General features: G+C 36.4%; 1 protein-coding gene across 1 annotated transcript in view; it reads right to left on the minus strand.

Moving 5' to 3' along the window:
* Positions 1-288: 288 nt before the first annotated feature.
* EFCAB13 (EF-hand calcium binding domain 13) overlaps positions 289-13,263 on the minus strand; it is a 132,744-nt gene continuing 119,769 nt past the window's right edge. The window contains 5 exon segments of the mRNA XM_045489278.1: positions 289-401; positions 1,782-1,854; positions 5,827-5,967; positions 9,413-9,481; positions 9,816-9,959. Coding sequence (XP_045345234.1) covers position 401; positions 1,782-1,854; positions 5,827-5,967; positions 9,413-9,481; positions 9,816-9,959 — 428 coding nt within the window. The 3' untranslated portion in view covers positions 289-400.

Here is a 13,263-nt window from a genome sequence, read left to right on the forward strand (position 1 = left end):
AAAAATTCTAACCGTATTATTTGTCTTAATTAAATATTGATGTATACATTTTACAAATGTGATGCCAGACAGAGGGTGACTCTTAAAAATATTTCCAAGAGTAAAAAAATATTAATTTTAATTTGTTCTCAGTATGCCTACATTCTCATTATGTTTCTAAGACCTAGTTTATCTAAAACATACATATATAAAACATATCCCAAGCACACAGTAAAACTAGGACTTCAACAGAGATTGTTCTTTTAAAAAGGACTCACCATCAATAGATGCTTGACCCAGAATTTCCTGGAACGTCTTGTTGCTTAATGGAATTCTAGCCTTCCGGAGTTGGGACCTCAGCTCATTTATAGGCATCTTATCATTTCTGATCTTATCAAGAGTTGTAATCTCTTTAAATAAATCTGTAGGCATGTCAAGAATAGAGAACTGATGAGGAAGTTGAGGCAAAGCCCTTTTTTAGACTTAACACCCTAACCTGCACAGAGTAGATGCATTACAAAAGGAATTCTGAGTTAGAGGGCTTTCAAAACATGTCAGTGGGCTTTGTTTTCAGAAGTCACTTAAACAATAAGCAAAATTTAACATACCCCTAGCCAGCTAAAAGTTGAGTTTCTGCAACATTTTTGTAGAAGTTTGCTTTTATTTATTAACTATTTCTCCTCAAAAGTTTTTCTACTACATGCTCCAGTCTTTCATAGACTGTAAAGCATTTCAAGAACAGCTTGATAATAAATAGCTCTTAGAATGAAGTCAAATATCAAAAATAGAACCCAGCTAGTTGGCAAAAGGAAAACTGAAAAATATAAATCTGTTATGCACTGAAAAACAGTCACACCCTATCCTAGGCATTAGAAAGCCTCTCTTTCAGGGCGCCTGGGTGGCGCAGTCGGTTAAGCGCCCGACTTCAGCCAGGTCACGATCTTGCGGTCCGTGAGTTCAAGCCCCGCGTCAGGCTCTGGGCTGATGGCTCAGGGCCTCGAGCCTGTTTCCGATTCTGTGTCTCCCTCTCTCTCTGCCCTTCCCCCATTCATGCTCTGTCTCTCTCTGTCCCAAAAATAAAAATAAAACGTTGAAAAAAAAAATTAAAAAAAAAAAAGAAAGCCTCTCTTTCTTGCTAGCCTACCTACTAGTATTACATGCAGTAAATCCTTTTTTTTTTTTTTGTACTTTTTTTTTAACATTTCACTATAGGTGAGAAAAAGAAGCATATGGAAATTATTGGAGGTGAGAGAAAATTGTATTAGATTCACCAGGGGAGAAAATGTGTACCTTATACTGGAGCATATACTGAGACAAACTATTTTGCTTTAAGAAAGCATATTCTAGGGGCACCTGGGTGGCGCAGTCGGTTAAGCGTCCGACTTCAGCCAGGTCACGATCTCACGGTCCGTGAGTTCGAGCCCCACGTCAGGCTCTGGGCTGATGGCTCAGAGCCTGGAGCCTGTTTCCGGTTCTGTGTCTCCCTCTCTCTCTGCCCCTCCCCCGTTCATGCTCTGTCTCTCTCTGTCCAAAAATAAATAAACGTTGAAAAAAAATTATAAAAAAAAAAAAAAAGCATATTCTAGGAATGTAATTCTAAATAATTCATTACAGTCAAAGCACAGATATCTTATTCCTTAAATATGATAAGGAATAAGAAAACAGATTATAACATCTTGATACAGCAAAGAAAACTTAAGGAATTAAAAATACAGGGGAAAACAAACTATATTTTAGAAAAAGAATACCATTGAATGATCTTAGAAATTTACTTTTAATTTTCATTCTTTTACTATACTTACTAATTGAATGGTGTTGATGGTTTAGGTGAATTAGTGAAAACATCAATTACATCTTTTAAGATCTTTTTACTTTCTGCAAAGTTAAGAAATAAAATGGAATTTAAATAGATTTTAAGCTCATTAAAGCAGGGATCTGGTATTGTTTCAATTTCATTCAGCTTTCAAACATCTGTGACCATAATGCATGGTAAGAAATACACTTAGATCATGAGCATGTGCGTGTGCACACACACACACACACACATACACACACACAAACAGGGAATGCAAGGAAACACAATCTGGGAATTGCAAGGTACAGTTAGGATTCAGACCTCCTCATCCCCTGCCCCGAGGCAGGTCATAAGACACTCATGTGAGAGATGCCCTTGCTATACCCAGAGGGAGGGTGCATCCTTATCTCTGAAGACTGAGGGTTGGAGGGACACCAAGAGGAATCTGAACGAACAGACCTTACTAAGTTTCCGCTGGTTTACCACCCTCAGCTCATATCATTTTGTCCTATCACAGTTTTCTACCACTTTCCACACTTCATCAAAGCTAACACCAAAACATTCAGGTTTAACAACTCCTTATGAATATTCCCCTTTCATGTAAAATTTATATTAAATTTGAATGCTTTTCTCTTGTTGATCTGTCTTTTGTTACAGAGCTCCAGCTGGGAACCTAGAAGGGTAGAAGGAAAAGATTGTTTTCCCACTCCTACAGAAGCCTGCTTCAGGGATCATAGGCTGGTAGCCCACAGACTGAATATAGCTGAGATTCAGTCATGTTCATTGTCCTAGGGAGTGGTGGGGTTTTCTTTCCATTTGAATTTAACTATCTTCATCTAGGACACATCCTCTCAAGTTACCTTACAGTCCACACCCCTTCCTTTTGTCTTATAACCAACTCATTTTATTAATTTTGCATTACGTGCCTGGCTACTGCAGGCATTTGAGTTAGCGGACTCTGCAGAGCCTGATTCAAAAGTTACCCTTCTCTATTGAAGTCTATTGTAATTTATCTAAATAGCAAATATTGGAGCTATGGCACTATACCTCTTGAAGTGGCAGGATAATTTGACCCATCTTTCCTACTCGAAGCAGTTAGCTTGGCCTTAAATATTTCCTCACTCCTGAGATTTTTGTAGACTGAGAGTTTTTGTAGGGACTGTGTTTGCAAAAACCTAGAGTCACTGAAGAAAATATGCCAAATGCCTAAATAGAGAGGAAGAGTTTGTCTGGAGACAGAGACAGAAGGAAAGAGAGGGACAGGGAGGGGTTGAGAGACTAGAGGTTTGATGGGAAAGAGTAAGAATTACCCTGTGGGAGCTTCCCTTTACACAGATGCAGGATTACCACAGGCTCCAACAATAAAGCGTCAGTAGAAACACAATGCAAGGAAGTTTTAAAAGCTCTTCCTCTGTCTCCCACATTATGGTGTGACTTTGGAATGGGAGAGGGTGCCAGTAATCAACCACCCTGCCCCCGGGGTCTGATTTAATTTAATTGAAAGAAAAAAATGATTTCTATTTCTGGTATTTAGTAGCTAGATATCTAGATCAGCCCTCCTACTAAAAACAACTAAAAATTCTAAATAAAATTATTGCTATAAAAAAAATCTTGGGGCGCCTGGGTGGCTCAGTTTGTTAAGCGTCTGACTCCGGCTCAGGTCATGATCTCACAGTCCGTGAGTTCGAGCCCCGCGTCGGGCTCTGTGCCGACAGCTTGGAGCCTGGAGCCTGTTTCAGATTCTGTGTCTCCCTCTCTCTTTCTGACCCTCCCCGACTCATGCTCTGTCTCTCTCTGTCTCAAAAATAAATAAACGTTAAAAAAAAATTTTTTTTTTAAATCTTGAATTCATCAATGTGCTGCCAAGAAAGTAAGAAATTCCCAGACCAAACAACTGACGAAAGGCTGTAATCCAGAAACACAGCGACTGTTTTTACCCAAAGAGTGTTTGCCAAAGACAAAACAAAAACAAAACAAAATTGGATGAATTTTAGTTTGTAGTTTCAAAGGCTCAGACAAAGCCTAAGTTCCTCCCAAAGTGGAGGGGAACGTGGGGTGGTTATCCTCAATTTACAAAAATGTTTCTCTAGATTTCAAGACCCAGAAAAAAATATCAAGAATAAGAAAAAGTTCCTCCTTTATAGATAATTTGACTTTTCTCTCTAGCTACCTTTAAGATTTTCCTTTCTGTTTGGTATGTCACAGTTTCATCATGATAACCCTACGTATGGATTTCCTTTCATCCTATGTGGGATTCACTGGAATTCTTGTATTGGTAGGTTTAGGTCTTTCTCATTCTGGAAAATTCTCAGCTATAGTTCTCCAAATATTTTCTCTGCAACCACTCTGTCTCTTCTCTCCTGTGTGGATATATATCACATCTTTTCATTCTTTCTTTTTCTAGCTTTACTGAGATGTAACATTATATTAGTTGTAACTAATATATAACCTAATCAGATACACATATATATTTCAAACTGATTGCCATAATAAGTAGACCTCTTCATTCTGCCTTCCTTTTAGCTGCTTCTTCTTCTTTTTTTTAATGTTTATTTATTTGGGGGAGAGAGAGAGTAGGAGATGTGCAGAGAGGGAGACAGAGGATCTGAAGAGGGCTCCATGCTTCCAGCAGTGAGCCCAATGCAGGGCTCTAACTCACAAACCACAAGATCATGACCTGAGCAGAAATCTGATGCTCAATCAACTGAGCCACCCCAGCGCCCCTAACCTCTTTCCTATATTCCAACTCTGTCTTTCTATGCTGCATTCTGTATAATTTCTTCAAACTCCTTTGCATTTCATATTTCTCTCTTCACCCATGTTTAATCTGCTAATATTGTTGTCTGCTAACTAATTTTAATTATTATATTTTTAATTTCTTTATGTCCTGTTTCCTTCTTTTCAAATTTTAGTTTCCCTTACATGTTTTCAAATTTATCTTTTTTTAAGAAGAGTACAGAAAGAGTGAAATTAAAAGAATAGAAAATACATATATATCCAAAAATATACTGTATTGCATATTTGCAGGTTGCTCAGAGAGTAAATCTTAAAATTTCTCAACATAAGAAAAAAACCCTTTTTTTTAACTATGCATGGCGACGTGTTAACTAGATCTATCGTTGTGATCATTTCATTCTATATGTGAAATATATATACAAAATGTCACAAAATCAATGGTAGAGAAGAAAATGATACAGATGAAAACATAAATTGAGGAAACAATAAACACACATGATAGAGAGGATCAGAAAGCCAGGAATTAGTTAAGAGTTATTAAAATTGACAAACCACTAGCATAAATGACCTAAAAAGAAAAAAGATGGGGCGCCTGGGTGGCTCAGTCGTCAAGCATCTGACTTCGGCTCAGGTCATAATCTCGTGGTCCATGAGTATGAGCCCCGCGTCAGGCTCTGTGCTGACACCTTAGAGCCTGGAGCCTGCTTCAGACTCTGTGTTCCCTCTCTCTGACCCTCCTCCACTCTCTCTCCCTCAAAAATAAATAAAAACATTTTTAAAAATCTTTAAAAAAGAAGTATCTGATTTTATTTATTTTTTAAAATGTTTGAAAACATCTTTTTAAACATTTTTTAATGGTTATTTATTTATGTTTGAGAGGGAGAGAGAGAGGGAGAGAACAGGGGAAGGGCAGAGAGCAAAGAGAGAGAGAATCCCAGGCAGGCTCTGTCTGTCAGTGCAGAGCACTGTGAGATTGTGATCTCAAACCGTGAGATCATGACCTGAGCCAAAATCAAGAGTTGGACGCTTAACTGACTGAGCTACCCAGGCGCCCCAAGAAGTATCCGATTTTAAAACCTGGATAAAAACAGTACTTGTTTCTACTAGTCTTCTCCAAATAAAGAAGAGTATCCACACACTTTCCAAAAGGGTTACAACAATTCTCAGTAACCAATTTATAAACATAGCGGTCCCATAACAATCTTCCTAAACCTATGGTATTAGTATTCTTAAAAAAAAAAAAAAAAAAAAAAAATGAGCCAGCATGAACACGTAAAGTCTAAACAGGAAAACTGAGAGGTAACTCAAGAACTCACCATCTGTTTCAGAGTTCAGTAACACCTCAGGTTTTTCTTCATTTAAAGGTTTCTCCAGGCCCTCCAACGCAGATAAAAGGTCTTTAACTTCAACTTTCCTATCAAAGACACTATTAACAACATTACATGCATCTTCTATTCCTAAACAGAGACATGACAAAATACAAAGATATCTAGTTGGTCAGTCTATCCAGAGAAGCACATAACAACTTGATTTGGGTGAAATGTATTCATTTTCTAGAATACCCAGTCTTGAGAGATTTTGCCTCTCTGAAATATTCTCCAAACTGAAAGCTCAACAACATTTATAGGTTTACAATGCTTATATCAGAAAACAAGACACACTGAAATAGTTTACCTTACTAGTTCAACGCAGGAAGCTAAACAAAACAACAAAATACCAAAATTATCTCTAAGAAAATAGTGCCATGATGGGGAAACAAAAGGGGACACTTGGGTGGCTCAGTCAGTTAAGTGTCTGACTTTGGCTCAGGTCTTGATCTCACGGTTTGTGAGCTCGAGCCCCACATCAGGCTCTGTGCTGTCAGTGCAGAGCCAGCTTCAGATCTTCTGGCACTCTCTCTCTCTGCCCCTTCCCTACTCATGTTCGCTCACTCTCTCTCTCTCAAAAATAAATAAACAAACATTAAAAAAAGGCAGCCCTTTCTGTCTTTATCTAAACATTTGGAAAGAATGACAGTGTTGTTGATGACATGCCAATAATTTGTTGCTTTACTAACTTAAGTGTTATTCATTTATATCTTTTAATCTCCCTTGTATCCAAGTTACAACTGTCTTCTTTGTTATGTCCTCCCTATTTTTTCCCCTTCATCATACTTCCTAAAGAGTTCTTTATTAGTCTTTTGAAAGAACCAACTTTTGATTATATGGATAAGTGCGTGTTCGTGTGTGTGTGTGTGCACGTGCGTGCGTGTGTGTGTGTGTGTGTGTGTTCTATTTCACTAACTTCAACTTTCCACTTTGTTAGCTCCTGACTAGCACTTTTTAGGGGGATTGTACTGCTCTTTTGTTGTTTATGCTGCTGGTTAGCTCTGTAAGCTGAACGTTTAAGATACATTGTTCTGGAGGCGCCTGGGTGCCTCAGTCGGTTAAGCGTCCCACTCTTCATTTTGGCCCAGGTCATGATCATGTCAGCTGCGCTGACAGCAAGGAGCCTGCTTGGGATTCTGTCTCTCCTTCTCTCTGCTCTCCAACCCCCCCCCCCCATACGCACTCTCTCTGAAAATAAATAAACTTAAAAAAAGATAAATTATTTTTGATATTTCTTGTTTTCTAATAAAAGCATTTAATGCTATAAAATATCCTGTAAGATTGTTTTAGTCACACTCTACACGATTTGATACATAGTGCTTTCACTGTCATCATTTCTAAAATCTTTCAGGTTTCTTTTATTCTTCAACCAAGGAATTACTTACAAGGCAATTTGTTTTCCATCTTAAAAGCAACACTTTTCCTTTCTTTCACAAATAATTTTAATGTCACAACATCATGGTCAGACTATGTGGTCTGAATGACTTCTGATTTTTAGAATTCACTGAAATTTTTATTTGTGGCTTAAATACATCATCTATTTTTGTGGATATTCCATAAGTATTTGAAAAGAATGTGTATGTTTTTAGGATACAGAGTACTCTAATCTGTTTCTGAAGTCAACTTTGTTAATATTGTCACTTCAATCTCAATCTCTTTCTCAATTTCTTTCAATCTGTCTATTTAAATCTCATCTTTCTATTTAGAATTCAGTGTTTACCTGGAAATAGATATAAATATGGTTGTGTTTTATGGGCATTAGTAGAAATCCAACTTATATAAAGCATTCTTTGTTATACACTTACTCCATTTTTTCCTTTCTTCATGGAACCGTATTATTACTGAGGTCTCTCTCTGGTGCAAATGTAAATCTAGTTTACTGTTATGACGTGTATGTATGGACCATATTTTATTCAACCATTTCCCCAATCATGGACTCATAGATTGTTTTCATTTCTTTCCTCCCATAATGTTGCAGGGAGCATCCCTGTACATGTCTCTACAAGAAACTTCTCTGGGCTATTTATCTGAGAATAGAATTATTGGATCATAAGAAATATGCATACTGAATTTGACAAGGACTGCTAGATTGCAATCTGGAATGCTGTACCATTTTACCTACTCACTAGCAATTTGTGAGTATTGCCAACTCTCTTCATACACATATTTAGCTATGTGGGTTTCTCCTCCTGTATACTCCTGTATACTAAGTCTTATATCCTTACTTATTTTTCCAATTGATTTCTTTCTTTCTACTGTTGATTTGCAGAATTTCCTTATATTTGAGATATTAATTTTTTGTTAGTTATCTTGTAATTATCTTCTTCCAGTCTGTTACATGTTTTAGAGTCCTTCATTTACCAGAAATCCTTAATTTTGATGTAATCAAATCCTTTTTTACCCCATGGTTGTGCTTTTGGGGAGTAACATCTTTAAGAAGGCATCCATAACCACAAGGCACAATAGTTTTCTTACATTTTCTTCCATCAGCTTTATAGTTTAATCTTTGAGATCCATTTTAACATTCATTTGATTCTTTGAAGGTTATTTTTGTATATGGTATGACATAGGGATTCTACTTCATTTTCTCTGCATTGTAAGACAATTTTCTCAAATCAGAAGCTAAATAATACATCTTTTCCCCCACTAACTGATGATGTCATTTCTATCACATTCCGAGTTCCCATTAATAGAAGTCTCTACTGGGTTCTATATTGTGATGCACTGGTCTATTTTCACAGGTCTATATTAAAACAGCATTATGCTATGTACTAACATGTGACAAAGCAAGATCTTTATCTTTTTTTTCCCAAAAGGGTCTTAGCTATTCATAGATCTATAATCTTCTATAATGAATATAGAATTAATTTGTCAAGGTTCCCACCAAACTTATCCTGAGATAGTGAGTGGAACTGCATTCCAAGTACAGATTATTTAGAGAGAATCCACTTATTTCAATACTTCTTTTAAAACCCCAGTTTTAGGACCAGAATTCTCAATCTCAATGTCTGTGGTCCAAGGCTGTTTTAGTGTCCCCATGATAGAACTGTGCTGAAATTTCAAAACAAACCGAAAAAAGTTAAGCATTTAGCCAATGTTTTTCACAAGGAGATAGAGAGCAAATGTAAAAAAAAAATATATATGAAGAAATAAACAAGAAAGATAAGAATACAGAGGAGAAAAGTCATTAGATGTGATTTAAAAAATCAAACTTGATTACTTTGATTATAAGATGGATAACCCCATCAGCATTAGTAAGGACAAAAGAAAGAATATAGCAATAAAACACATGACAAGGAAGAAAGAGAGACAACAGAAATTTTTTTTAAATAATTCAAGAATATTACAGTATGAAAAATATGTATCTATGTGTGAAAACCTAGAGTTTACAACATCAACTGAGTTTAAATGAGAAAATGCATAAAAGGGGGGTTTGGTAGAGTATATATAAAGTCTATATACACACATACCTATACATACACAAACCCCCAAAAATGAAGTTCCTGTTCATATGCATTTTGAATTTCATACTTACTGTGGCACTCGATAAATTCATCACTGTTGTTCAATTCTCTGATGAAATCCTTAAAACTCACCACTTCATCTTTTTTTAAAAAAGAAAAAAAAGAAAGAATTTAGATATTATTGTAAAAAGGACCATTCGATGTTATAACACCAGAGCTATAAACACAAAAATAATGGAGAGGACTGGTAATCCTATTGTGACACATGTGATATGCAGAATAGACCTAAAATAAAGCTGTCAGAGATGCACTTTGAACATCAATTCCTCTGATAAAAACCCATAAATTGATAGACAAGAAACAATTTTTAATTTCTCTTTTAAAAGATATATGGCAGTATATTTCCTTTGGCATTTAGAGTGAAACTTCTGAAATACGCAAAATTTGTTATTTTAAATTGAAATAATTACTCACCGTTAGGATTAGTGTTATCCAAAGTCTCCTTTATTTTATCATCTGTTAGATAGATTCCAATGGCATTTAAATTTTGCTGAAGTACAGGAATGTCTTTAAGTTCATTTTTGTAAATGTTGATGTTGTAAAATTGATTTTTATTTCCTGGGAAGAGATAATCACCTTCAGTTAGAAAGGAATTTTCATGTTTCTCCTTTATATTTTAATTTTTTTAATGTTTATTTATTTTTGACAGAGAGAGAGAGAGAAAGAGCATGAGCTGGGGAGGGGCAGAGACAGAGGGAGACACAGAATCTGAAGCAGGCTCCAGGCTCTGAGCTGTCAGCACAGAGCTTGACACGGGGCTCAAACTTACAGACCGCAAGATCATGACCTGAGTTGAAGTCAGACGCTCAACCGACTGAGCCACCCAGGCACCCATCTCCTTTGTATTTAAAAAAAAAGTGGGGAAAAAAATCTCACAAGATATAAAATTATACTTAAGAGAAAAGGCAGTATTTGTATTTATTTATGTACCTAAAATAATTTAAAATAGGTGACAATAGGTACACATAAATGTATAAATATAAGTAAGGAAACTGGGGGAAAGAAACAGAAGAGCAGCAAAAATAAGACAAAAGAGAGCAACAGACAAAGTACATTTCATAAGGTCATATACATTAAATTTTGCAACAATATCAAATGTGTATGCATCTAACAAGAGCCTTCCAAATATAGCAAAAACTTGCAGAATTAAAGGGAGGAATGCATGAACCCATAATCAGAACTGCAGATTTGAAAATCTTGCACTTAGTAATTAATAGAACAACTAGAATAAACATCAGTAAGAATTAAGGGCGCCTGGGTGGCTCAGTCAGTTAAGTGTCTGACTTTGGCTTAGGTCACGATCTCACAGTTCATGAGTTAGAGCCCTGTGTTGGGCTCTGTGCTGACAGCTCAGAGCCTAGAGCCTGGAGCCTGCTTTGGATTCTGTTTCCCTCTCTCTCTGCCCTTCCCCTGCTCGTACTCTCTCTCTCTCTCTCTCTCCCTCTCTCTCTCAAAAATAAATATTAAAACAAAAAAAATTTTAATGTTTAAAAAAAAATCAGAAATTAGAATATCCAACAAAACTAGCAAACATTCTAACCTAATGATATTTATAGAACACTACCCAACAACTACAGAATATACATTCTTTCAAGTGCACATGGAATATTCACCTAGGTAGACCACATGCTAGTCTTTAAACCAAATCTTAATGAATTTAAAAAGAATTTAAATTGTACGAAATAAATTCTCTGACCAAGGTGTATTAAATTAGAAATCAGTAACAAGATCCCTAGCACATGTCCAAATATTTGGAAATTAAATAATATAGTTAATTTTTTTAATGTTTATTTATTTTTGAGAGACAGAGAGAGGCAGAGCGTGGGTGGGAGAGGGGCAGACAGAGAGGGAGACACAGAATCCGAAGCAGGCTCCAGGCTCTGAGCCGTCAGCACAGAGCCCGACACGAGGCTCCAACCCAGGAACCATGAGATCATGACCTGAGCCGAAGTCAGACACTTAACCAACTGAGCCACCCAGGTGCCCCTAAATAGTACATTTCTAAATAACTCATGTTTCAAATGAGATATCACAAGGTAAATTAGAAAATATTTTAAATAAATTTATATATTGTGATAATCAAATCACAACATATAAAATTTTGTGAGATGCTGTGAAAGTGCTCAGAGGGAAATTTGTAGTTTTAAATGCTGGAAAGGTATAAAATCAGTAGTACAAAAAGTAGTGGTATGAAATTCTTTTTTCTTAATGTTTATTTTTGAAAGAGAGAGAGAGCATGAGCATGAGTAGGGGAGGGGCAGAGAGAGATGGAGACACAGAATCCAAGGCAGACTCCAGGCTGGCACGGGGCTTGAACTCACGAGCTGTGAGATCATGACCTGAGCCAAAGTCGGACGCCTAACCGACTAAGTCATGCAGGCACCCCTGAAACTCCTTTTTAAAAAATTCTTTTTTATAGTTGTATAATACTCTACTGTACATAGAAACTAAAGTTTATTCAACTAACCTCCAATGTTTACACATTAAGTATTTTCTTTATTTTGCCATCTCAAATAATTCTGTAATGAATAATCTTATGTATCTATATTTTCACATTGTTGGAGGGTATCTTCAGGGAAAATTCCTAGAAGCAGGATTGCTGGGTCCAAAGGTAAAGGCATATGTAGTTCTGTTAGACATTGCCAAATTCCCTCCATTAGAATGGTAGCATGTTAAATGCCCACCAGCTATAGGTAAACGTCTTTTTCTCTACAACCTAACAGAGTATGCTGTGAAGGTTTTCAATTTTTGCCAATCAAATGGGTGAGAAATTGTATCTCCATTTTAATTTGCATATTTCTTATTATGAGTAAAATCAAACATCTCTTAATATGTTCATAAGCCATTTAAGATCTTTTTTATGATTTATATATCCATGACTTTTGCCCATTTTTCTATTTTTCTTCTGTGATATACATTATAGTTTCTACCATATTGTTATTTGTTCTTTGACTTTACCTATGATATTGTATTAATAGATAAAATTGTTTTTTTTTTAATTTTTTCCAAGATGGATGTCAGAGAGCTTACTGCCTATGTTTTTTCCTAGATTTTTTTTAAACGTTAAAAAAAATTTTTTTAACATTTTTCATTTGTTTTTGCGAGACAGAGAGAGAGAGACAGAGAGAGAGAGAGAGAGAGAGAGAGAGAGAGCATGAGCCGGGGAGGGGAGGAGAGAGAGGGAGACACAGAATCCGAAGCAGGCTCCAGGCTCCGAGCTGTCAGCACAGAGCGCGATGCCCACAGACCGCGAGATCATGAACCTGAGCCAAGCCAGACACTTACCTGAGTCACCCAGGCACCCCTCTTCCAGGAGTTTTATGGTTTCAGGTCTTACAAGTGCAAGTATTTAATCATAGACTAAGATAGGAATCCAGTTTCATTCTTTTGCATGTGGTTGTCTAGTTTTCCCAACACCACTTATTGAAGAGTCTGTCCTTTCCCCACTGTATATTCTTGCCTCGTTTGTCATAAATGAATTGACCGTATATGCAAGGGTTTATTTCTGAGCTCTCTGTTCTGTTCCACTGATGTCTGTTTTTATGCCAATACCATAGAGTTTTGATTACTATACTTTTGTAATAAAGTTTGGAATCAGAAAGTATGATGGCTCCAGCTTTGCTCTTTCTCAAGATTGCTTTGGCTATCAGGGTTTTCTATGGCTCCACACAAATTTTAGGATTGTTTGTTCTAGGTGTGAAAAATGCCATTGGAATTTTGATAGGGATTGCATTGAGCCCGTATATCGCTTTGGGTAGTATGGACATTTTAACATTATTAATTCTTTGACTCCAAAAGCATGGAATATCTTTCCATTCATTTGCATCATCTTCAATTTCTTTCTTCAATGTCTTATAGTTTT

This window comes from Leopardus geoffroyi, chromosome E1 (assembly GCF_018350155.1).
Source record: "Leopardus geoffroyi isolate Oge1 chromosome E1, O.geoffroyi_Oge1_pat1.0, whole genome shotgun sequence".
NCBI classification, from domain to species: Eukaryota; Metazoa; Chordata; class Mammalia; order Carnivora; family Felidae; genus Leopardus; species Leopardus geoffroyi.